The sequence below is a fragment of the Toxorhynchites rutilus genome, chromosome 1 (genome assembly GCF_029784135.1).
Source record: "Toxorhynchites rutilus septentrionalis strain SRP chromosome 1, ASM2978413v1, whole genome shotgun sequence".
In the NCBI taxonomy this organism is placed as follows: Eukaryota; Metazoa; Arthropoda; class Insecta; order Diptera; family Culicidae; genus Toxorhynchites; species Toxorhynchites rutilus.
Genome location: NC_073744.1, coordinates 11,056,008 through 11,083,636, shown reverse-complemented (window position 1 = coordinate 11,083,636; position 27,629 = coordinate 11,056,008). Strand labels below are relative to the sequence as shown.

Here is a 27,629-nt window from a genome sequence, read left to right as displayed (position 1 = left end):
AAAATGCGATAGACTTACACTTTTTCACGTTTAGCTCCATACCGTTCTCAACGCACCATTTTTGCAATTCATCAATATCGGCCTGAAGTGCACAGCAATCGAGGTGAGATGCGACGGATCTGTAAATCTTCAGGTCGTCGGCGTAAAGCAGCTTTCGTGATTTCAATCGGAAGCACAGATCGTTCACGAACAGCACGAAAATTAGTGGCCCCAGCACGCTGCCCTGTGGCACACCGGATGTAATTTGGAACACACGAGAATGCGAACCGTTGATATTGACGAACGCCTTACGTTCAGTCAGATAGGAACGCAACCACTCTGTGATCCAGTGAGGGAAACCCAGGTGACGAAGTTTCGTAATGGCGAGGTCGTGAGGTACTTTGTCGAACGCTTTCGAGAAATCGAAATAAATGGCGTCTACTTGTTGCTTTTTCTCAATTTCAGACGATATAAAGCTGGTGAACGCCATGAGGTTTGTTGTGGTTGACCGCTTCTTTACGAATCCATGTTGAAATTCGGAGATAGTTGTTCGGGATGCTGAATAGAGAACGTTATGCACTAATTCCTCTAACACTTTCGCCAGGCAACACAAAATGGAGATACCACGGTAATTTTCCACGAGGTGATTCGAATCTGTTTTAAATATCGGGCAGATAGAAGCTGTCTTCCATAGCTTCGGGAAAACACTGTGACGAAGCGACTTATTGAAAATCGTTGACAGTGGCTTTTTCAGAGACTCCGCACATTCCTTCAGGAACAACGGTGGAAGATTGTCGCTCCCGGGTCCCTTGGAAGCGTCGAGTTTATTCAAAATAGTCCAAATTTCGAATTGCGTTATGTTGAAAAGTGGTAGATTCACATTCAACGTAGGGCAGTCTCTGATGCTGACAGGTGAAAAAGCTGGTGAGTTAGTGCTATACACACTTTCGAAAAAATCAGCGAACAAATTAGCTACACCGTTCGGAGAATCAGCAGTCTTGTCCCTTAACGTCATCTCAGCGGGGAATTGCTTACACATATCAACGAAGAAATACTGATTTTTATAAAAATTAACAGCGCGTATGTATGTGTAGATCGTTGAAATATTTAAACACACTTACAACACATAAGTTATTAAGTGGACCGAAAAATCAATTTCTTTTCACATTTTCCCAAAAATGACAAATGAAAATTATTAACTTTTGAATCACTGAACCGATTTAGATGATCGACATATAAAATTGAAACTAATGACAAAGCCTTTTATTGGAAAATATTTAACTTGCGAAAAAATTATTATATTTTAGTAATATTTGATTGTAGTCGTTTTTTATTTTTTTATGACTCTGGACTAGAGGGCGCTATTTTTTTTTATATTTTTTCTTGAAAGCTGAGGATTTTTTACATATCATACCTCGATATCAGAGATGCTATTTTTTCGTTTTTTAGATATGATTTTTTCAAAGTTAACCGGTGGTTCGAAAAATCATTTTTCCCCCTTTGTCCAAAAATAACTTTCCGCAAAAAATCATAACATCTGAACTACTGAACCGATTTAGATGATCGATATATTAAATTGAAGCCAATAAGCATAATTTGAAAAATATCACACTTGCGGGAAGATTGGATTCTAGTAGCATAGGTCTAGTTTAGTCACATATGAATATTGATCGAAGACTTAAAACATGTTAAATTTACAAAATTATAACTTAAAAACGATAATTGCAGCATCTCGGATGTCGAGATATGTTTGGTAAATAATCCTCAGCTTTCCATAAAAAAATATAAGAAAAAATAGAGCGCTCCTATCTTTAACCGAGAAAACTATGAAAAACTAATTACAAATAACAAAAATTAAATTTTTCTCAAAAGTAATATTTTTTCAAAGAAAAATAACTCGTCAGCTTCAATTTGATATGTCGATGATATGAATCGGTCCAATAGTTCATAAGTTATGACTTTTTGTAGTGGGAAAAATGGGGAAAATTGTTTTTCGAACCATCGATTAGTTCTGAATATTTCAAAAACTAAAAAAATAGCATCTCTGATATTGAGATATTTTATGTAAAAAACTCTCAGCTTTCAAGAAAACATATAAAAAAATATAGCGCCCCCAAGTCCAAAGCCATGAAAACATTAAAAAACGACTACAATCAATAATTACGAAAATAGGATCCATATTATCTGCAAGTTCAATATTTCTCAATTAAAGCTCATTGGCTTCAATTTGATATGTCAATCACATTTGATATGTGTTTGATATGTCGATCAAATTTATAACTTTCGAACCACTTAACCGATTTAAGTGGTTCGAAAGTTATAAATTTTTGAAAAAAGTCATTTTGGGAAAAGTGGAAAAAATAATTTTTTGGATCACCCTAAAATGGAAACCGAATGAAAAAAATAAAAAAAAAACACGAGTTTAATGTTTTGCGATAAAGAACAAAATTACCACTTTTGACGAAGATCTGAGAACCACTATATTGGTTTGGCATGGAATGGCTGTATATGTATACAAAATACAATCTTACGTGCATCGCGATGTACAAAGTATTAATGAATATGTGAAAATTAACGTTAAAAGACATTTCTATAGATCTGCACACTTTTACAGACTTTTCCACATTTTTAACAGACATTCACATATTTTTACAGACTTTTTTTTAAAATCATCTGGCATCTCTTCCTTCCACTTTTTATCGAATATTTTCAAATCGCAGGAGTAAACATTTACGTGACTTTGACTTCGTTTGTTTTTATTTCGTTCGGAAAAACGTTATGTCAAAGAGAGGGGACATTAAAAATGCGTTGCTTAGTGAAAGACTGAGATGCTCTTTCAGAGATGCAATGGTTAATTAAACAATTAACGGGAAAATGTAGTTCGTTCATTTTATAATTTTAATTATTTTTGCCCTTGACAACAATACCTCTTTTATAGTGTTGATTATCATAAGAAAAATAACACTCCTGATCGTTGGATCTCTTTTGACATTTCAATTGGATCTTTTTTGACAGCCGTTTTGATTCAGTCCGCACTACCTAGGTTCGTACCACTGCGACCATTAGTTTGACTTGTCTCATTCAACAGCACAACTCAGATACGCACGCATAACATAGTAGGGGAACGACTCGTTGTGTTCGTGCTGTTTGAAATCGAATAATACGGCAAGGGGTTAAGCTTTTCATATTGATTAGCATTCAACGTCCTTCATATAAAGGGAGAAGATATGAAGATCAACCTAGCTTACGAAGTTCAAATAAAAAAAATTGTTTTTGTGCAGATTCAATTCTGTCTTCGTGTGAAGTTATGTAGGAGGATAAAGGGTGTGTCACATCAAATTGCATCACGGAAAAAACGCTGTAGAAATTTAATTTTTAGGAATTATATCTTCAGCTTTCGCTTATAATCAGATAAGAGTGTATAGATCACGTTGGCCATGCTTCACTGTCAATTTTTCGTAAATTTGGAAAAATGTCGTCGAACGAAAAAGAGCGTCGTGAATGCACTCATTTCATGTGCACTCATTTCGAGAATCCGGAGTTGTCACATCGGGACATTGGTAAGATGCTGGGAATCGTCCAATCCACGGTCAGCAGAGTACTAAAACGATACTTCGAGAACCTAACCATCGACCGGAAGGTGAAGAACGGCAAAAATGGATGCTCCGTCAGTGAAAAAGATCACAAGCGCGTAGTTAAACAGATTAGACGTGATCCGAGAAGTTCGGTCCGGGATGTCGCCAATAAGCTGAATTTGTCAAGTTCATTCGTCCAGCGGACCAAGCAGCGGGAGGGCCTGCGTACATACAAGGTTCAGAAGGCTCCTAACCGCGACGAAAGGCAAAACATGGTGGGGAAGACGCGAGCCCGGAAGCTGTACACCGAAATGCTGACGAAGCCGCATTGCCTGGTAATGGACTACGAAACCTACGTCAAAGCGGACTTTCGTCAGCTGCCGGGCCTGTTGTTCTTCTCCGCAGAGGACAAATTCAGCGTTCCGGAGGAGATTCGCAAGCAGAAACTATCCAAGTTTGCCAAAAAGTACATGGTGTAGCAAGCGATCTGCTCTTGCGGAAAGCGGAGCGCCCCCTTCGTGATGACCGGCACGGTAAACGGGCAGGTTTACCTTAAGGAGTGCCTACAGAAGCGCTTACTACCACTATTGAAGCAGCACGAGGGCCCGACCATCTTCTGGCCGGATCTTGCTTCGTGCCACTATTCAAAGGACGTGTTCGAGTGGTACGAAGCCAACGGGGTCACCTTCGTGCCAAAGGAAATGAACCCGCCCAACGCGCCGGAGCAACCTGACGTTGTACAGAACCTTATGGACGGGGTAAAGAGGAAGGTGCGAGCATACGGGCTTGGGCTCGAAGTATGAATAAAAAGTCTAAAATTTTCAAAAGGATCGGTCTACTGGGCGAATTTCTACAGCGTTTTTTCCGTGATGCAATTTGATGTGACACACCCTTTAATTTGCATAAAATTTAAAATGCAAAGTGTGTTGCCGGTCAGGACCCTCTGCTTCTGCTCGATATAACGTCGCCGAACTTATCACGTACCATTATGACTAGATTATCGGTAAAGCCCACGACTTCGAATCCTTTTGCTTCTCAACCTATCAGAAGACCGTCAACTACTAGTCACCCAAGGAGAAGTGATGGAACACCTTTTCGCTGCAATCACAGAATTGGACGACCCGCCCAGCTCCGACGTGATTTGTCTGTGTGTGAGCATACCATGGATCCATTCGACTGTACAGTTATCGAAGTGTCTTCTTCTTCATAGCCTGTGCCATTGATAGATAAGAAGCATTATCAAAAGCACCTTCGATGTCGAGAAACGCGCATAGTGCGGTTTTTTTTTTGAAGAGAGAGATTTTTCAATTTTTCACCCCTATTCTGTATTTCGATCGATTCGAAATATTTCGAACGAGTTGATAAAATTCCATTCTGTATTTCGTTCGAGTAGTTTTTGCATTTCGTTCGATCTGTTTCTCTTCGAACATCAAATGGGCAAAACGTTCGAAATAAGGAACGCAAAATTATAACTCGAACGAAATAACGGTTCCGAACGAAATGGAAATCCGTCGGAATACAGAATAGGGCTGTTTGTCACAGGTGTGTGACGAAAAGAGAAATGTCAAATTTTTGGGTTCGTAAACAAAGCAAACTTCACGGCTATTATCAATGCCGAAAAACAAATTTAATTTGATAAACTAGAAAAGATCACGAAATGTTTTTTGACGACAGCGATAGTGAAGAAGGAAGTACGCTTATTCCACAGAGGCGAGAGTTGAGGGATAAAAGTGACCCTCTTTCGCTAAGTGAAAATGAGTGAGTTTGTTTTATATAGAGGAGCCGCGGGTAAGACGGATAGTGGGGGTATAATGGACAGGCGGTTGATTTGTATAGTTGCATTATGAATTTCAAATTACTGTTGATGGGAAACCCTTCTACTTGCTATTCCATAATATTTAAACCATCCTATGACAATGAATACTGATTAAAAGTGGAATATATCGATATAAAGCATTCTGAGTGGTTTAATTGCAAAATTGAATTCGCTGATGGTTATATTTCAGTTTGTGAGTTAACAGAGAAGCGATATTAGGTATGTACGGAAAAGTAAATTCATTTCGTAAGTGGTAAATTTAAATTATTTAAATAATTGCACTGGGCGGTTGCAATGGACAGTCACATCCATAATCACATCCAATACATGAAAGGAAAGTGATGGCAAGAATATTGAACTGTTTTTTTATATTGCTTTCTCTTTTTGTTCTATTTCAGTTACTGGAAGCACAAACACTGAGAGAGAGTGAAATTATTCCTCTCGCGAGCGATAAACCTCTACGCTTCGTATATTATGAACCTGTCCATATTCTCCCCACTACATGTCCATTATACCCGCACCGATAAAAATGTTCTACTTTTCGGCATTTCAGTAATTTTATGGAAAAACACATATTTATAAAACATTAGCTGACCCGGCAAACTTCGTTCCGCCCAAAATATGTTTTTTGTTATCAACCTTCAAACATTCACGTTTTCTTACTAAGAGCAAGTTCATGGGTCCAATCGCAGAACTGTTCATTGATTGATTCTATTCGTCCCCGTTGAATTTACTTTTTACTATAAAATTCCTAGTATTTTTAACGAAATTCATCATTATAATATCAGATCATTTTCAGACACAATTCTCAATTCTCAAATAACATGTTTCTACGTTACATGGAATAAATGTTTTATACAGAAAATATCATAGAATAAAGCTCTGCTCTTATCAACACATCCGGCGATCCTTTTTTGGTATAGATAGAAGAAGATACACAAATGCGTTTCATCACATTAAAATCCATTTTCAGTTTCGAACAAAGATCAATTTCGCTAGCGCAAACATCAAATGGACTAACAGCACTTGTCACTATGTAATTGTAGAACATATGGGAATTAGATTTGCCGAATTTTCCTTTTTCCTTCAGAGTTTTCCGAAAATTTTCAATTGTCATGTTTGATTGAAATATTTTTTTGGGTTGAAATATGTGTGGTATTTTTATGGGACCCCCTCTTCATTCCAGAGGAGGGAGGGGTGTTATACCATTATAGAAACATTTCTCATACCCATGAACCCTCACATCCCGAATTGTGCTTGATTAGTTTTCGAGTTAAGCAGAAATTCGTGTGTTTCATTTGTACGTTTGTTTCATTTGTATCGAAATTTTTGTAATAGATTATGTTCTTCGTTACAAATAAATTTGATGAACGTTCTTTTACGTTTGATGTGATGTCTAGGACTACCAAAATATTTCAACGGAAAAATTGTCAAACGATCATTGTATTTCCTTCTGAAATTATTGCACATCTTTTGTTTACGTAGTTCTCGAACCGCGAAAGTTCATTCACCTCTAGTATCTGAAATGACGATTTCCCAGATTTCTCAGTTTAAAAGTACATTTTAGGGAAACATATTTCGGTCTGCACAACGACAAGCAAGTACAAAAGTACTCAACACCAAAAAATACCCCCGACTTGCATGTATTTGCAAAGCGGATTTCCACAGGTACATCGAATCTGAAGTCTGTATTGGGAAAACCGTAAATCGGGCCAATCGAAACTTGCCAGTTAGGGGTTTTAGAAAACGCTTGACATTTCACAGCTATTCAATTGTTCATCTCATGAAAAATATCATTTTATTAATTGTGATAGACGCGTAGAAATATATCCTATCAATTGATGCAAACATCTTTCCGATCTGCTAAGAAGTGTTCGAGTTATAAGTATTCGAAATACGGGTAGGGTTAGCTCACAAATCGGCAGAACAAATATGTATGGGGAAAAAGGAAGTTTTTCCAGTTTTCATGAATTTAAACCGTTTAGACGTTAGTGAAGTTAGTGAAATGTATAGCATATCAAACAAATCTTAGAGAATTTCCGATTCGATTGGTATGCGAATCATGAGAATTCGGTCACAGTGAAAATAGTTATTAACGTTAACTTTATTTCATAAAAACGTGACCTGTTTTCTGATTTGGCACCCTTCCTGAAAGACGTAGTTCTACGTCAAAAAAAAGATTGCGTAGTCGTACGTTCTAAGCGGTCGTGTCTCGGATAGAACCCCTCGAGTTTTGACGTAGAACTACGTCTTTCATTAAGGGTGTCAAATCAGAAAACAGGTCACGTTTTTATGAAATAAAGTTAACGTTAATAACTATTTTTGCCACGATCGGATTTTGGCAACTTATATACCAAATGAATCGGAAATTCCATAAGATTTGTTTGATATGCTACACATTACAATCCTATAGTCTGTATATGGTTTAAATTGAAGAAAAATGGAAGCATTCCCATTTCCTCATACATCTGTTTTGCCCATTTGTGGGCTTTCCCGAACAGAGCTGTCAATAACGAGCAACTTATCGACAAGCAACGAAGGGGAAATCGTAAGATGTAAAGTCTCCGTGAACAAAGGAAAATAAGAAGAACGGAGGGGAATATTTGCCTAAAGTATAAACAACACTGGATCTCGACTGAACAACATCGTTGCTGGGTGAGCTGTACGGCGAGGGTTCGAATGCCTTTCTCAAGGCAATGGGGGTGGAGGAGTAATATGACGGATAAAGTAAAGTTTTCCAAGGGCCTTTCCGAAGGATAGAGACGAATGAACTGAAGAAGTTTAAAGTCTCAAGCAAGGAAGGAAGGCAAACTTTCAGTATCGTTCTGTACTCACTCGCTGATGTCTCTGGCATTGCAATCATTGCATCAAACTGACGCCATTGCATTAAGGTTATGAGCTACACAATTGTGTGAGGAATCATCAAGCTAGGCTATCGTCAGCTCACCATGGAAATAAATGTTCTGGAATTTTGTCAGTGATTTGGTTTCGCATGACGGTAGGAAAACTCTCTCCACAAAGGATGACAGCTAAGCTAATCTAGACTGGCAATATTAACAGAAAGGGCTTCTGTTGAGAAGAGCGCAAAACGGAGATAAGTGTGTGTATATTTAGTTGCTTCAAGCTATCGTATATGGATATTTGTAGGCGTACGCGCGTGCTTCGTAACCCTTACGTATAAATAGTGCATCTTCGCTACGCTGAAACCCCTTTTTTGTATCTGCTCTCGTGTGCATTGGCCCTGTAACAATGCAACAATCGCCTAATTTTTTATGCTATGATTGACGATTGTTTGGTGTTGCAAATTATGCCGTCGTAATGATAAATATAAACAAGGAGGGAAGATAGCGGGATGGAAATATTTACGCTAGGGTATTAGTAATGAATCTCTGCTGAGGCATTTTTTCCAAGCAGTTAACATTGTTTGTTTTCTGTCATCAATGCGTTGAACTGACGCTATGGTGAAGCAGGTGTTAAGGTTGTGCACCAAAAAAATTATTTGGTGAATACCAAGTTATTCAATAAGTCATATTAAGTTATTAATTTATTTAGGCTCGCGTGCCAGTCGCAAAACTGCTTTCAACTATGATTGCATTTGCGGTAATTTTGATCATAATGTAGCAGTGCTACTCTTTTCGTGGTTGTTGAAATTAACAGATAGAGTTTATTTCGTTTATTTAGTCACCAAGAAAGTAAATATCGCTCTGGAATTTTGTACGTGATTTGGTTTCGTTTGCCAGTAGCAAAACTTTCTCCACTAAGGATGATTGCTGCGCTTATCTGCGAGCACTAGGATGAATCATCAAACATTTATCGCCAAATGATTCTACAATACAAAAAATGGATGGGTTATATCTATGATATAACCGCAAGGTTGACGTGGGACTATGTTAGCTTAGCAATCATTTGTTTGTATTTATTAAATTTTTGATTAAATGAAACAATTCCCAACTCAATTAAATGTGAGTAAAACGATTGAACAAAGGCTATGTAAGGTCGATTCATGCATTGTGATAGATTATGTTCTTCGTTTCAAGTGAATTTAATGACAGTCCTTTTACATTTGGTATGATGCCTAGGACAAAATATGTGAACGGAAGAATTTTTTTTTCCAAAATATATATTTTTATCAAGGCTCATATGGCGTTAGCCTCACGGGCCGGGAGTTCAATACTTTGACAATTTTTCTTATTATCTATGTTAGTAATACGTAACCGATTACTCGCGGTTGGCTCGAGGTTAGTATTACAAGTGTTTTCGTAATTGGGATGTTGCTGTCTCCAATGCTCTGTACGTGTGCCCGACACGGGATACTTCCTATTGGGATGCAGCTGACCATTAATCAGTAACGCCCCCTAGTCTGTATCTCATATCTAGCGTGGTGCGTCTTTCTCGACTCGAGGAATCCAGGATAGAATGGTCACTAGCCGGCGCAATCATCAGTTCGTGTAGAGTTGTCATGAGCGGTACAACCTTTGGCTCTTGTTGAATGTTCAGTGGACTGCACAACCTTTGGCCCGTGTATCTGTAAAGAGTGTGTGTATGTATTGCCGCGACTAAGTAAAAGTTTATCGATCGGATAGGAGGGATATGAAACGGGGACCCAACGAAGTCAACGGGTCAACGGAAGAATTATCAAACGATTATTTATTTTACTTTTACCCCTGAAGTTTGCGTATGTTTGTGTATGTACTTCTCGAACTGCGAATTTGCTTGATTTGATTCAGGCACTCAGTTTCGGACATGTACCTTAAACGCATGTTGTTTAATCAATTGGCGTTATCACAGCCAATGGTTATCAACATTTTGCCTAATCATCAAATGGTGTGCGTAGAAATTCTGTGAGCAGAACATGTGAAGGTATATCCTTCAATGCAATCTTGAATAACCGCGCAAAAACGTTGTGTTCGTACCCGCTATGCAAAACAAAAATGCGGGTGCAGAAGTACCCCCGGCTTGCATGAATCAACAACTTCAACTTCTTTAGAACAAAAAAAATCCCGACCTGTATGAATTTGCAATGCCAATTTCCCCAGGCACATTAGTTTTGAAATCTCTGTTAGGGAACACATCTCGGTGGGAACAAAAGCTCCCCCCTACTTTCATGTATTTTCAATGCCGATTTCTCCAACGCTGCTTCGTTTTGAAGTCCATGTTAAGGGAACATATTTCAGTGAGATCAAAAGTCCCTATGCTTTCATGTATTTGCAATGCCGATTTCCACAATGGTCGTGTTGGGGAAACCGTTAATCGGGCCAATCAAAACGAGGCAGTTAGGGCGTTCAGATAACGCTCAACATTTCACAGTTATTCAATTGTTTATCTAATGAAAAATAACATTTTATTAATTGCGATAGATGCGTAGAAATAATCCCTATCAATTGATGCAAACATCTCTCCGATCCAGTAAGAAATGTTCGAGTTATAAGCATTCGAAATCTTGCATTTTTCCCTGCATATTCTGTGTTTAGGTTTTCATTTTACCCCCCGTATATTCCGGTTAGACGTAGTCCCACGTCAAAAAACATTTTAAGGCGACCAAACTCGTAGAATAGTTATTTCAAAATTTTCGTTGCATTATAAAATAATATCCGCAGTTATAAGCAAGCGACTTAAATTAAATCACAGCGTAGTTCTACGGCAACAATGCGGTCGTGTCTTGAACACAACTTCCTATAATTTTTTTACACTCGTCTAGTAGTGTTGTGTCACAATTTAGAATCCAATTTAGGCATTTTAGAATCCTTTAAGAGATAAAACTTTGATAAATTCATGTTTACTTTTGCGACTCCATTAAACTCGAACTTTGCAAGCTTCAATGCACAACAAAACAACAAAAATGACAGATAAAATGACACCGACACAAAAACACTCTTGAATTGTCATGTGGTATCATTTAAAATGCGATTAACACTTTAGTTTTATCAAAAACGGGCATTTTTGCGTATTAAATTTCATACGCTGGGCGCTAATGGGTTAATGTAGTAGGAAACTTTTCACTTGGTAAGGCTCAACCAACAGTTTCATTAGAGTTCAATGGAATGATACCACTTTTGGAAAGAAGCTTATGCGAAAAATGGATCGAATTGGATACAACATCGTTTAATGAAACAAAGCAATATTTGTTCGACAAATTCAAAATACTCGGTGTGATGGGTTGTATTGATGGTACCCATATACCGTTCTGAATCATATTTCGGACACATTTTTCTTCTAATATCTTGAAATGATTAATGCACTGATGGCATAACTATCAAATTAATATCACAATTGCTTCTTTAGAGTAATTCTCGCGTAACTTTTGAAGAGGTCCAATGTAACATTTTCGTCAACTCGAGAAAAATGAAGTTGAAGACCCGAACATTATTCCGCGAATTGTCTTAAAAGGTATCGATCTTTATCACTACTTTTACCACTAGCAGTCAATAATAACTCTGAAAAACCAATCGTAACAGTTGTTCCGTGATTTGAGCTTAAATTTGAAGCCTCGGAGCGAAAAATGTTACATTGGACGTTTTGACTGCCCCTGTTTGCACATTGGACATATTACGTTTCACGATAAGATTTTGAAACTAACTACTGAAGAACAATCGAAACATCAGCATTTCATTCTAAAGACAGATTATTATTGTCATCACTCGTTGAATTGCACTGACATAGATAACAACACCTGAAAGAAACAAAAACTCAAAACGACCGAAGTACGACTTCGTGTTGTTTTGATTGCTTTGTTACTTCGGACGTTTCGAGCGTCGGAGGAAAGAGGCGTCTGAAGTCTGAAGTTTTTTGCATCGGCGATTAAAAGATGAAGAAGATAGATACGTGAACGATTGTTTTTGTAATGCATTCAATGATTGAAAACTAATGGCGTGCATCCATTAACTCGATTTGTTTACATTTGTTACATAGGACCTTTTCAAAAGTTACGCGAGAATTCTTTGGTTTCACTATCATTTCATATGCGAACTACATTTGAATTATAACATAATCGGTAAAAATCTGACAACACTACTCATTATCATTTATGTTTGACGTTTGCTTAGCGTGAGAACATAGAATTTACCTATTCATAAATATTTAAATTTCTCCCGTGTTTCATCAGTTTTCATCATCGTTAACAGTTTACTGTGATTGTATGGCAAGTGTTTCGCAGTTGATTATAAAATATAATCAAGTAATTGTAGTCCAAAAAATTACAAAATATAGTGTCCGAAATTTGAATTTAATCTGTCCGAAATAATCGAATAATCGATAAACATATCAATAGTTATTAATCCTAAACATTAATTTAAAAAATTCTCATTCATAACACTCAACATCAACAATGTCTGTTTGACTCGACGCGAGTTGCTTCAACTGCAAAGCAAGCATTTGTTTTTTTTTGTATTTTTAAGCTTTCTCGTTTTACCTCCAATAAAGCCTTTTGCGTCTCGTTGCATTGTTTTTTGGCCAGAACGTATCTTCGGAAAAGTTCTAGTTTTTTTTTTCTATTTTTCGGTTGGTTCGCATGATCGCCTCCGTTCCGTCACCATCTTGCACGTGAAGTTTATCTCGTTCTTCCGCTTCTATACGACCGCCTACCAATTGTTGTTCGAGGTATTCTATGGTGATAGCATCGTTCTCTTCTTCTGCTTGATTTTCCGGCGGAGGTTCTAGCGTTTCATGAAGTGATGGGTGGCGCCTTATTCGGATACCAAACGAATTGCCCTTAGCTATTCCACAGACGGCAGCGTTCAATCCGGCAGATCTCACTACGCTATTCAAACGTTTGGTTTTATTTGATCCTCCTCTCGTTTATTTTGCACTATTTATATTAGGCTGTCAAAAAAGTCCTGCGGTATTTTTTTTGAATTTTCATTTGTTCATAAAATTAGTTACAATCATCTGTTTTAAGTCAAATATGCGCCGTTTTGTTCGATGACTTGTTTCCAACGAGATGCCAACTTCATAATGCCCCTGTTATAGAAGCTCGCTTCCTTATTGGCAAAAAACTCGGATAACTAATTTTCACAGGCCTCTTTTGTGGCTAACTTCTGACTACCTAGCTCGTTCGCCATGGACAAAAACAGGTGGTAGTCACTTGGTGCAAGGTCCGGACTATACGGCGGATGCAAAAGAACCTCCCATCCGAGCTCCCGGAACTTCTGGCGCGTCACCAAAGAAGTGTGTGGCCTGGCGTTGTCCTGATGGAAGACAATGCGGCCTCTGTTTATCAAAGATGGCCTCTTCTTCATGAGTGCTACCTTCAAGCGGTCCAGTTGTTGGCAGTACAGGTCCGAATTGAGCGTTTGGCCATAGGGAAGCAGCTCATAATAGATTATTCCTTGACAATCCCACCAAACACACAGCAGAATCTTCCTGGCCGTTAATGAGGGCTTGGCCACCGTCTGAGCCGCTTCAGCGGGCTTCGACCACGAACGTTTGCGCTTCACGTTGTCGTAAGTGACCCACTTTTCATCGCCAGTCACCATCCGCTTCAGAAACGGGTCGATTTTGTTGCGATTCAGCAGCGATTCACATGCGTCGATACGGTCAAAGATGTTTTTTGCGTCAACGTGTGTGGCACCCATACATCGAGCTTCTTTGTGAATCCAAGCTTATTCAAATGGTTAATAACGGTTTGATGACTTATCCCCAGCTCTTGACCGATGCTACGGCTGCTACTATGCCGGTCTTTCTCGGCTAATTCATCGATTTTGTCGCAATTTTCGACAACAGGCCTTCCGGAGCGTGACGCATCTTCGACGACCTCTACGACAGAACGAAAACGTTGAAACCATCGTTGTGCGGTGGAAATGGAAACCGTATCGGGTCCATAAACTGCACAAATTTTATTGGCAGCTTGAGATGCATTTTTGCCTTTGTCATAGTAGTACTGTAAAATATGTCGGATTTTCTCTTTATTTTGCTTCATATTTGCGACACTATAACTCACGAACGACTTAACCAAATAAAACACTGTCAAGGACTATATTATAGCGCGAAAAAATACCTTTCCAACAAGCTATAGTATGACTCGATACAATGAATACAACTAGAACTACGCGCTTACAACGACACCTCGCGGAAAAACCGCAGGACTTTTTTGACAGCCTAATATTATGACGAAGTTTGTTCTTCATTTTATATTTATAGTCCGCCCACACCTAAATATTAATTCTGTTCCATATGTATATTTCTTGGAAAAATATGCAACCTACTTTTGTCCACTCAGAAACTTCTCGCACGTAGTGATCCCCGATTTTTGAAATTAATCGTTCATCAGCTAATCGAATAGTTTTCAGCAGTTCGTTATTCGATACGATTAATCGACCCAAATAATCGATTAATCGATTAATCGCAATACTGAGAGAAATAATCCGTCAGACTAATATTTCTCATTTGCTAGAAAGCCATATGGAATCAAAAATATGTTAATTCCACCTGAAAATCAATTATTATCCTTTACGCTCCCCTAAAGTCGTAAAGAATGCTCAATTCGCGTTGACGGCATTGAGCTTCGTTTATAAACTTAAGGGAGCGTCAAAGATAATGATTGATTTTCAGGATAATGTGCGATTCACATAGCACGTTACGGAGAAGAACGTCTACGTTCCGTCAACGTCTCCACCAATTCACACATGCAGTCAATGCTTCCACCAGCACCGTCACGTCAAATGCTAAACGAATGATTTATTTAATTTTATTCATGGTGTCGCCACCTACAACAATTTTAAATTGCAATGCCCTCTTTCAAATCAGCATGCCTAGAATCAGTTCTAAATTTTAAAAAAACAGGAAGTGGGTTATATCTATGGTATAACCGCAAGGGTGACGTAGGAGTATCGTTGATTTAGAGATCATTTGTTTGAAGTTGAATCTCAATCCATTCTGAATTAATGAATAAATGAATATTTGGGGGACTTCGAAAACGAGAGCGTTGCGTTGGAGGCACAAGGTTTTATGCATCCAATATAGGATACGAAAAACCTTGTTCTGAAGAATAATCTTCAGAAGCTAACCTGCTAACTGTACTTGATTGACAAATCACAAACCCAAATGTATTATATGGATATTTTATGGATAGAAAACATTAAAATAAACTCTTTCGCTTGAATGTAATTTTCAATTCCAAGGGGAACAGGCAGATTATTTTCCAGCAACCATTAGATATTTCCACATTTTCCTCGATACTGGAAGCCCACCAGTGGTTAATACTAATTCGATAACCACCTGTTAATAGCACTTGATTGAAACATATTTGGTCACAGTGTTACATGGATAGAAAACATTCAAATAAACTCTTTCACATGAATGTATTTTTAAATTCCCAAAGGAACTGGAAAATAATTTTCCAGAAATGATTAGATCTTTCCGGAATTTTCTCGATGCTGAATGGCATCCAAACGAAGAAGTCCGCGCGTGTATGTGTGTGTGTGGCGGCTGCTCCGAACTCTTCCCGGGGAACCGTTTGTGGCATCACTCTCCTCCTGATGGATTCTCTTCTGGCCTAAGGTGCACAAACAGGCTCTTGGTGGCACCGTTCATCCGCGCTTTTATGATAAACGAAGAGCCACCACAACAGCGACAACATGCTCCAATCGCTGTTCAATTAGAACTGAGTGGATTTCCGAGCGGCGCTCGCTTATATACCGATTGGTGATTTCAATAGCCTGTTTTGAAAACAATTTTAAGACTATTGAAACAAGTTTTTGGATCAAAAAGTAACAAGTATAGAACGCGTAGACATTTTATCTTTCGAGTGAAGTGTTTATCATACCATTTCGTTCAGTTGTTTAGGAGCTATTAACGCTCAAAATCTCGGTCTCCGGCGTAACGCTTTCGTTTTCGAAACTTTGATTTTACACCCCGGTATAGAAATGAAAGACGTAGTCCTACGTCAAAATTCAATGAATGATTCTCATTGAATTTTTCAAAATTCAATTATTCAATTCAATTATTTAAATGCTTATACCCCGTAGTCCGACCCTTATGCAATAATAATAATAAATAGAATAATTCTTTCAACTAGTCGCGAATGATTTTCACTCCGAAATTTGGAACTAAGAGATATGTTGGCATAAAAAGTACAGTAAGTTACTTGTAAAGCGATATGCTGAGGCACCACTCAGTGTCGCATTGGAGTCGGTTTTGACCAGTAATTGGACCTTTGCGACTGGTGGCGACTTTCAATGTGGGGCCCGAACTCAATATTTACAAAAATGTCCAACTAGAGGTAAAAATGTCTAATTAAACGTGTTGCATCACAGATCTGTTCAATTAGCTTAATGTCGATGTAGATGTAAATTACTTTACAATCAAATCAAAACAAAAGCCGAGACACAAAGCCCAGACAAAAACCAAACGAGCCGTCCGTCTCCGTCATAATTCTTTTGTATAAACCCTGCCGGTCGTTTTCGTTGAACGTATGCTGACGGGTCGTTACGTTGCTGGTGTATGTGAATGTTTTCATGAGAATTGCATGGTAGAATCATTGACGTATCGTGACGTGACGGGACGTGAACGTGACGTGTATGTTGTATGTGAATCGCACTTAAAACTGCAACGGCCGTATGTTTTTTTCTCTCAGCGTTTGGATCGATTAATCGACGTAAATTATTCGTTCGCTTCGATTATTGGTTGTGCAGTATTCGTTCGATTAATAATCGATTTCTGTAGGAAGTATTCGATTAATCGATTAATCGAACGATTATCGGGGATCACTACTCGCACGGGGAGCGGAGACAACAGATTGGGATGGGGAGGACGAGGATTGGTTTGGAACGGGAATATCAGTGGGGATGGTGGGGGTGATTAATAAAATCATAAATTGGGTGGGAAGATCCGATGGTTGAGGGGAGAGGTTTGCGTTTTTTTCTTCCGAGGGGTTTGATAGGGTGAGGTTACATGTGACTCTCCGATCTAGATCACATTAGAGGCTCTGCTTCCTCTTTTCTTGTTTATTTAGGTACTTCACTTCACTACGGAGTTCACTAAAAAAACAACTCGAAGGGGATTAAAGAAAACTTCAACACAATGCTTGTATCGAAGAAGCTGAAACCACATCCAACTCCGTCAAGCAATTGACGAGGAATGTGGCTGTTCAATAGTCACGAACAGATATAGCGGTAATAGAAGCCACAACTAAAACTAAATTTATTTTCAATAATTATTGTTCCCCGCTCTCTAAAATCCAAGCAAGCTGTTTTTTCAGAACGATGATTGAAGCTTCAAGAGAGACAAAATTTTATACCAAACGATAATGATTATGTCCGTCATTACAACTTGGTATGTAACTAGTGAATTACTGTTCCGTTCTCGATGTTAAAGATTTGTCCTATCCGCTAGTTCAAAAACAGCTTCACGATGGTCCTTGCCACGTTGCCGACAAATGCTCAAAAACTCTTCGTATGGTGTTCACAATGAAGCATCCAGTCGCGGGTTCACTCCCAGCCAGTACCGAGGCATCGATTATTTACGGGAAGCTCGACTGTACAAGGGCACCGCATTTTCGTTGGCCGAACGTCAAACGCTGGGCATTCATGGCCTGTTGCCGGCTGGATTCCGAACCATGGAAGAGCAACTGGATCTGTGTCGGTTGTCGTTCTCGCGCTACAGCGAAGATCTGAACAAGTACGTGTACATGATGGAACTTCAGGATCGCAACGAGAAGTTGTTTTTCCGGCTGCTCACCGAGGAGGTGGAAACGATGATGCCCATTGTGTATACGCCCACCGTGGGTGTTGCCTGCCAGAAGTTTGGACTGATCTTCCATCGACCGAGGGGCCTCTTCATTACGATCAACGATCGGGGTCACGTGTACGATGTGCTCCGGAACTGGCCCGAACCGGAAGTGCGAGCGGTTGTGGTGACCGACGGGGAGCGTATCCTTGGCTTGGGTGATTTGGGAGCCTGTGGAATGGGAATTCCGGTGGGGAAGTTGTCACTGTACACGGCTCTGGCGGGAATTCAGCCGCATCACTGTCTTCCGGTTCATATTGACGTGGGAACCAACAATGAGGAGTTTCTGAATGATCCGCTGTATCTGGGATTGCGGAGGAGACGAGCTCATGGCAATGTGTACGAAGCGCTGATCGATGAGTTTATGGACGCAGTTGTCAGACGATACGGTCAGAACACGCTGATTCAGTTCGAGGACTTTGCCAATCGGAACGCGTTTAGATTCCTCCAGAAGTATAGAAACTCTTATTGTACCTTCAACGATGACATCCAAGGAACTGCCGCCGTAGTGCTGGCCGGAATGTACGCCTCGCGAAAAATTGTGGATAGGAAAATTTCGGATCATACTTTTTTGTTCTTGGGGGCTGGCAGCGCTTCGATTGGGATTGCCAATTTGTTGGTAAAAGCAATGGAAAGTGAAGGAACGTCAGCTGATGCTGCGTGTGACAAGGTTTGGATGTTTGACATTCATGGTCTTCTAGTGGAGAGCAGAAAGGATCTGGGAGAACAACAAGAAGTGTATGCAAAACAGCACGAGCCGTCTTCGAATTTTGCTGAGGTGGTCAAGCAGGTAAAGCCAACGGTTCTTCTAGGCGCTTCGGCTGCACCAGGGGCTTTCACGCGTGAAGTTTTGGAGTCTATGCGTAACAATAATGAACGCCCGATTATTTTCGCCCTATCAAATCCCACATCGAAGTGTGAATGTACGGCCCAAGAAGCGTATGATTACACCGAAGGTCGCTGCCTTTTCGTATCGGGATCACCCTTCCCACCTGTTCAGTTCAATGGGAAAACTTTTCATACGGGTCAGGGTAACAATGCCCATATATTCCCTGGTGTTGCCTTAGGAGTGATCGTTTCAGGTACGCATCATATTCCGGACGATATTTTTGTGACTGCTGCGAAGAGTGTGGCCAACCAAGTATCAGACGAAGACATAACAAATGGGGCCTTGTATCCACCCGCGAGCCGGATCAAAGACTGCTCTTCTCAAATCGCGCTCGATGTCATTGAATACGCGTACAGAAATGGTAACATATTGTAATCAATCGCTATCTACAATGCCGTTTATCATAACCATTGTAGCAATCGCTTCAACCTATCCCGAACCGGAAGACAAAGTGGCTTTCGTTCAATCAAATCAGTACAGCTTTTGTTACGATTCAGCTTTACCTGTCAAGTGGACGTGGCCCAAGGACTCCTGTCGGATCGCTCAGGACACGAACATCTTGAAGGGATAAATTAGTTTGTGGTTTCATAGTTATTCTGTTTATTTTGGATCAACATAATGTTACCCCGCCGTGAAATATTATAATTTTTAATTATATTAGACCATCGATAAATATTTGTATTATTATACCTTTCTTATATCTGAAGATAATTGCCTTGTCTCTTACCTTTCACTACTGTTGGGGCGAATTCGCATGAACTCGGTTGGTGAGAAACCAGAGCACTCCGAACAGGAACGAAGGTGGACTGGTTAGAACGTTCCCTTTTTGCAAAAGCTTCCGGGCCTCCTCGACACTATACTCAGCCACTTCAATTATCTCATCGTCCACTCCACCCCCGCCGGAAGGCACTTTGTCGCCGTCGGTGACTTCCACGTAGAACAGCGTTTGCAACGATCCCGATGTTCCCACCCCCGACCGGTAGCTTATCACCTCTTCGATCCGCTCCACCGGAACATCATAGCCGCACTCCTCCAGAATTTCCTCCCTTGCAATCTCGATCAAGGGGATCGGTTTGTCCACAATGCCAGCGCACAGCTCGAGAGTCACAGCCAAGCTTGGAGGGTACTTTTTCATATCGATGCTCCGCCCATCGTCACCCGCTTCCGCACAAACCAGCCCATGGTAAACAGCTTGAAAACAGCACATTTAATTGACTCAAACAGACGAGTGCCAATCAAAGCTACCTACCTGGCCGGAACTGCCTGACAAACACCAGCTTCTGTCGGGAGGTATTGAGTATCACAATCGACACCGAATCGTGCACCTTCAGCAAATCCCAGGATTTTTCCTTCCCATTTTGGGTGTAGTGGAACCGGAAAGGCTTCACGTAGGGCGAATCCGGTGGCAGTGGTCCGTAGTAAATATTGCTGATATCGTTCATTGCAGCATCGACGGTGGAAACAGTTTCGGAATGAAAACGGCAGCGACAACGCAGCTGCCAGCTGGCCTTGATGCAACTGAAATGACACAATTGCCGCAGTGGCGCAGATTTTCTGGGACTCAAGGTTTCGTTATTGACATAATATTGTTGTTGTTGCTATTTATGGAACGGATCAGTTCTTGTAAGAAGGTGTGCCGACAATAATGATGAGCGGTAAATTAAGCGGTAAATGCGCGACTTTGGGATGTTTAAAATTTTCCGTTACAGCACTTGTTTTAATAGGTTGAGTAAACCGAAAAGGGTTTCTGCTGTACGCTCATTTTGACGATGAACAGATATTAAATACATATCACCATATTTTGTGCTTAAATAGTTTTTGTAAAGTAATTTAAAAATGTACAAATCCACAATGTGAGCGGTGAAATAGTTCATACCGTTCATAGAGCCGAGACACAACTGTATAACTATTGTATAACAGTTTTCATACTAAACAATCATAACACAGTAGAGGCTCGATTATCCGTGGAATTGACGATTTTGACGTGGGACTACGTCAAACCGGAATATATGGGGGGTAAAATGAAAACCTAAACACAGAATATGCAGGAAAAAATGAAAGATTTCGAATGCCTATAACTCGAACATTTCTTACTAGATCGAAAACATGTTTGCATTAATTGATAGGGAACATTTCTACGTATCTATCGCAGTTAATAAAATGTTATTCTTCATTAAATAAACAATTGAATAAATGTGAAATGTTATATAAACGCCCTAACTGCCTCGTTTTCATTGGTCCGATTTGCGGTTTCCCCAACACAGACTTCAAAACCATACAGCCTTGGAGAAATCGGCATTGCAAATACATGCAAATACAAGGAGGGGGAGCTTTTGTTCCCACCGAAACGTGTTTCCCTAACACAGACTCCAAATCCATGGAGCGTAGGGAAATTGGCATTACAAATACATGCAGGTCGGGGGCATTTTTGTTCCGACTGAAATGTGTTACCCTAACACAGACCTCAGAAACAAGGTATCTGGGGAAATTGGCATTGCACATTCATGCAAGTCGAGGGTATCCCAGCAAACATTAAATCGTATAATTTTGCACGTGCCAAGTCTTACAAGAAATCCGAATAAATCATAATCGCATATAATATCAATCAAAGTATGTATCGTGTATATTTGCAATCGCATAAAATGTAAAAACTCGATTTTATATACCATTATCAAATTAAGTCGCAATTCGGTATAATAAACATCAGTTTTATGATGTACATTGTCGTAAAATATATTTAATCCGCATCATATGCGTATATTACGCTGATGCAGTTTGTGTGTCGTATAAGCGTATAATTTAAATCGATTCAGTACTGTAGTAAATCGTGTTGCATGCTGAAGAAAATCATGAAACAGTAATCATATTAGATCCTAATAAAGAACATATTACATCATATTGAAATGTCAATGAAATGCTGATGTACTCGAAAGTTTTAACCGCTGTTGAATTAAATTTCAGATAGCCGCGCGAGATAGCTGGTGGATGATAATCCAGACGACCGGAGTTCGAACCCACATCGGAGCAGTTTTCACCAAACATCAATCTGTGGCATTTTAAATATTCATATTCCACTCCCAACACAAGTCGATCAAACAATTATTATTTCTACGAACATAAATACTCATATATTAACATGGCGATTCGTGAGGTTGTAATAAACATTTCACGAAAATATTTTGCGCCATTTGTTTTTTTCTATGTCTGTAATAAATCGTATATAAGTATGGCAAAAGTTGTATTTGGTGCTTTGACAATTCATGAATATCCCAGCAAACATTAAATCGTATAACTTTGCACATGATAAGTCACATATAATTTCGTATCAAATCACAATCGCATAAAATATCAATCAAAATATCGATCATATATATCTAAAATCGCATAAAATGCAAAAACACGATTTTCCACGTCATCGATGGATTGAGTGGTAACGTTGTCGTATCAAATCGCATATCAGTCCAAAAAGCATCGCATATCGTTATATATGGCTTTATATGCGTACAAAATATGGCATATACGTATATTGCCTCCACTTTTGTGTGTATATGCTAGTTATCTGCATCATATATCATACAAATGTGTCTTGGTTGTATGTATATCGCCTCCAATTATAGCTATTCATACGACTTAATGTTTGCTGGGATATTCATATTAGATCGCAATTCAATTCCAACTTAATCGCTATTATAGCCGGTCAAAGTTGCATATTCATCCAAACAAATTCGGTAAGCATTTGCCATGTATGTATATGGCCTCCACTTTTGCATGCATATGCCAGTTAGGCGCATTATATGCCAACCAAATTTTAGGGCATATGATGTTATATATACGCTTGTTATGCGATTTAACGTTTGCTGGGATTTTTGCTCCGACTGAGAAGTGTTACCCTAACACAGACTTCAAATTCAAGAAGCGTCGGAAAATTGGCATTAAAAACACATGTAAGTCTGTAGCATACAGGCTAACTTCAATGCAATTCTTCGCTAAAATCATCGCGACTCAATTCCGCATTCCTAAAATTCCAAACAAGCATAACCACTTTTCCGCAAACCACATTAATATCCGTGTCTAAGACTTTTCCACTTTCTTCTCTAGCAACTCTCATCAGAACACAGGTAAGCTAAACGCTTCCGCCTGAGTTAAAATAATAAAGGAATTCCCGTAAAATAACCCTCATAGAAATTGCGCTAACGACCTTCAAACTAACAAATAAATAACCCCGGCTAAACGCTAATTATGATGCGCCAGCTGTCCCAACATTTCCCATTATGCGACCTTCAATAAAATAACAACAATAAACGTAAACACCCCGCTCGACGCTTGTCGTAAACAGAAAACAGAAAAACCGAAACAAGTAAACAATAAACCTCACGGGTAGGAAATTATGTAACCGCTTTAGGCTAGCTCGTAAGATAGTTGGTAAGAGATAATACAGTTCAGTTCAAACCTTACAAGAGTAACGTCGTTATTCCCTAAATCCGAAATCCCTAGTTTGTTGGGCAAACGGGTTGATCTGATCGAGTGAGTGCCAAAAGTAAGAAAGGACAATACCATTGGATATTTTTTGTTCCTATTGAAATGTGTTTCCCTAACACAGACTTTAAATCCACACTGAGAGAAATAATTAGTAAATATAACGAATTTTTTGGTAAATACTACCAATCTATAGTCATTTTCGACCATACTAATAAACACATATGTCAAGCAGAACCATGATTCGGAAGCCCAATATCGGCTACATTTTCTCGCCGAAAATGCACGTATCAGAATTATATCCTTATTATACCTCCGTATTGCCTTATGGGAACAATGAAAATGGTTAATACGCGCTTTTCTCATCAGTTTTCAGATATGACAATATCCAAGCTTACTAATGTTATCGAGTAAAATACACTAATCTCTGGTAGGGATGCGGGTTTGTTGACAATATGTACAAAAAATTTGTACATTCTACTAATTTTGCATTACCAAATGTATTTAGTAGTTTTCGACCGAGGATTTTTCTAAGGGAATGGAGCATGGGGAAATTGGCATTGCAAATACGTGCAGGTCGGAGGCATTTTTGTTCCGACCAGGGTTGCCAATAATATTTTTAAAAAACTGGATCCTCAAAAATCGTTTTATTTTAAGATGTTCGGCTTTGATTTATCTAAAATTATAAAGAATTTACTTCGAAGCTTCGTGTAGTATCTATATGTATTTCATAAAATAGTGAAATAAACCATTTTTTAACCATTTGAGCAGATCAAAATAAATAACGTTTCCCATCACTCGAACACTACTTTAGTATTACTATTTGTAGATCTTTTTGTTCGGATAACTAAATTTTTCACAGCAACACTTTTGGAGTGGCTCAAAACTGAAATTATATTTATTAATTCATATTTTGTTTACACCCTGCATTTGCACCACTTACTAAAAATAGTCTCCTTTCCTTTACGACGTTTAACATTCCTGAACTCTTCCTACTGCTTACTTTTCCTATTATTGAATTCACTAATTAATTTTTTAATTTATTTTCTTTTCTTTCCAGATACTCACAATCAATCCAGTGTGCTACGTAAGGCGCGGAGGTAAACTTGGCCCACCGATATATCCACCTTATCACTCCTAACACTGTTTCGATCGAAATATATTTAATAAATTTCCCGTTTGCAGAATCTTACAAAAACCTTTTTTTGTTTATTATTATTTCTTTTCTTCTTCTTCTCCTATTATTCCCCTGACAGTTCCACTTCCACTTTTGAGTCGTCTTGACAGATATCAGCAACTGTCATTCTATCAGCCACACGAAAATCAGTACTCGCCGATTACTCCGACTGGCTACAGTCAATACCCGGTGATGTGAACAGTCCCCTGCCCGTAACATCCGGTAGAGCCTCCAGCCCTTCCGGGTTTACCATCCTGTATCTCCATCACCGCCAGATTCGCCACACCTCGTCGATACACTTTGCCATCAGCCGTCCTTACATCCGCTTGCCGGATTCGGGCGATGATTGAGAGTAAGCAAGTACTCCTGCGACCACCGTTCCCAAAACTTGCTGGCCAGGCACTGCGACCGGTGATGCATGTTGCGCAGGGTTTTATAATATTGATCTGGGTTGTCCAAAACTGCATCTTCCTTGGTCACCGTTCCTCTTATGAAGTGATTCGGTGATATAGCTTCTTCATCAGCGGACTCCTGTGGAATGTAAGTTAATGGTCGGGTATTAATCATATCCTCAGCTTCTGCCAAAGCCGTGATGAGAATCTCGTCGGTCAGCTTCCGCCCGTCGTCCAGGACCCGCAGAGCCTCTTTGGCCGACCGTACCATTCGCTCCCAGACACCGCCCATGTGAGGTGTACTGGGAGGGTTGGAATGCCACGCTGTGGTGGACGAAGTGACTCTTTCCGCACACTCTTTATGTATCTTCTCAATTTCCTTCTTCATTACGGTGTTCGCTCCATGGAAACACGTGGCGTTGTCGGAAAAGATGTGGTCGGGAATGCCTCGCTTGCTCGAGAACCGTTTGATGGCCATCAGGCAGGACTCCGTGCTCAGACTGTAAACCACGTCCAAATGCACGGCCCTCACAGCCATACATGTGAAGACCACCACCCATCTTTTCTCCGTTCTGCGACCTATGATTACCTCAACTGGTCCTAGATAGTCGACTCCTACCGCACTGAAAGGCCGTAGGTGAAGAGTGGTACGATGGACGGGTAACGGTCCCATCATGGGAACAGCCGGAACACATCGATTTACCTTGCACCACACGCAAGTCTCGGTTGCTCGTCGAATCGCTGTACGTGCGTTCTGGATCCAAAACTTCTGACGAAGTTCGTTGAACACGGTCTCCCTGTAAGCATGCCCGAACTTCTCGTGGTAATGCAGGATCAGTTTTTGGGTTATCTCGTGTCTCCCCGATAGGATGATCGGGAATTTCTTGTCGAACGGGATCGTTTCATTGGTCTCCATTCTTCCTCGTACTCGCAGCACACTTTCCGCGTCCAGAATTGGAGAACGTTTGTACAAAACGCTGGACCACTCGATTCTCTTCGGTGGTTGTCCCGTTTCTAGCTCGAGATTCGCTGTGAGGATGCTCATCTCCTCCGGAAAACTAGCGAATTGCGACTGCTTCCAGAGAATGGTTTCCGCATTCCGAAGTTCTTCTTGTTGAAGGGGTTGCTGAATTGCTGGTTGTTTTGCTCTGATTAGCGGACGATGATGCTCCGTAGCCTGCGAAGTCACGATTGGCTCGCCGGCTATTTTACGGCGACAGTTAAAGATGAATCGTACCACCGTTGCGGTCACCCGTACCAATTTCGTCCAACCTGAAACAGCGCTCACATCGAACACTTCATGGAACATCATTAGACCTCTCACGTCCTCGCTGGTATCTTCGCTTGGTTCAATTACTGGCCACTGATGGCGCGGTTAATACAGCATCGTTGGACCATTCACCCAATCCGACTCGTTCTGCAATGGAGGTCCTCGACCCCACTTGGTGAGAACATCCGCGACATTCTGCTTGGTCGGTACCCATCGCCAGTCTCTCATGTTGGTTAGTTCCAGAATCTCACTAACTCTAAATGCAACGAACTGCTTATATTTATATTGATCTGACTGTAGCCACGACAGTACAGTTCGGGAGTCGGTCCACAGAGTGGTGCAATCAATACACAACGTAGTCGTTTCCGAAAAGGTTCGGCTCAATCGAGTGCCGAGGACGGCAGCCATCAGTTCCAATCTGGGAATCGACTGACGCTTTGGCGGCGCTACTTTTGCGCGAGATATGACCAGATTACAGTTCACTTCTCCATTGACGACCGACCTTCCTCGCATCCGTAAAGATGTGCAGCTCGAGGGACTCTACCGACGAAGATTCAGCATCACCCAGATAACATCGTGGAATTCGAAATTCCTCGACTTTTGGAAGCAATCCAATCCACTGCTGCCCCTGTTTCCAACCGCGTTCATCGATTTGGTGATCCCATTCGCAGCCACTTCGCCAGAGATGTTGGACGAGCATTTTGCCATGAATCGTGAATGGGGACAGTAGCCCCAATGGATCGAAAAACCCCATAACACAGCTTAGAACGTTTCGCTTTGTAGGCCTTTTTCACCGCACAAATAGGCTTGCATTTCCGGCCGGGGAGTCGCAGAAAAGGCAAAGGCGTCATTTTCTTGCTCCAAGATTACCCCAAGAACCCGTTCGTTGGACTTCTGCTTATCTTGGTTGAAAACAACTGCTCCCCCAGGTTTGGAGTCCCCTAACGCTGTCAGAACTTCCAGCGAATTTGACACCCAGTTTCGAATGTCAAACCCGGCTCGCTTATGGATAAACCTCACCTGTTTCGCCTTCTAGAACCTCTAGAAAATACGGTGTTTCTTGGACAAACCTTGAAAAATCTCGTATTCATTGCATGAAATTTAACTAATTGAGGTGCTTGGGTTTTTGATTCTAGATCACTGCATCAAACCTAACCTCAATCCTCTGTTCTTTTCCTTCCAACTCGAATTCTGACATTTCTGTAGGGTTTCTTTTGACCATCTTCAGATAGCATTTGGCACTCACGAAGAATGTGGACTAAAAAGTCACAGTAGGGTTGTGTCTAAGACACTACCGCATAGTTGACGTAGGATTCCGTTAGGCTATCTGTTGAT

General features: G+C 40.2%; 3 protein-coding genes across 4 annotated transcripts; 1 reads left to right on the top strand and 2 right to left on the bottom strand.

Moving 5' to 3' along the window:
- The first annotated feature begins 17,242 nt into the window (after positions 1-17,242).
- Positions 17,243-20,504, top strand: LOC129762936 (NADP-dependent malic enzyme-like). 2 transcript variants are annotated; one of them, XM_055761569.1, is made up of 4 exons: positions 17,243-17,477; positions 17,548-17,637; positions 17,698-19,340; positions 19,396-20,504. In XM_055761569.1, exons 2-4 carry the CDS (start codon positions 17,612-17,614, stop codon positions 19,548-19,550), a joined length of 1,824 nt encoding a protein of 607 aa, XP_055617544.1. In that variant the 5' UTR covers positions 17,243-17,477; positions 17,548-17,611; the 3' UTR covers positions 19,551-20,504. The 2 variants fall into 2 exon arrangements, with proteins under 2 accessions (XP_055617544.1, XP_055617542.1); XM_055761567.1 differs by having other exon boundaries at positions 17,243-17,637.
- On the bottom strand, positions 19,482-20,586 carry LOC129762937 (uridine diphosphate glucose pyrophosphatase NUDT14-like). Its single transcript, XM_055761570.1, has 2 exons — positions 20,229-20,586; positions 19,482-20,170 (listed from the first exon to the last, which is right to left on the bottom strand). Exons 1-2 carry the CDS (start codon positions 20,419-20,421, stop codon positions 19,713-19,715), a joined length of 651 nt encoding a protein of 216 aa, XP_055617545.1. The 5' UTR covers positions 20,422-20,586; the 3' UTR covers positions 19,482-19,712.
- Positions 20,587-24,938: 4,352 nt separating this feature from the next.
- Positions 24,939-26,333, bottom strand: LOC129764564 (uncharacterized). Its single transcript, XM_055763771.1, has one exon. It carries the CDS (start codon positions 26,331-26,333, stop codon positions 24,939-24,941), a length of 1,395 nt encoding a protein of 464 aa, XP_055619746.1.
- Between the last annotated feature and the right edge of the window lie 1,296 nt (positions 26,334-27,629).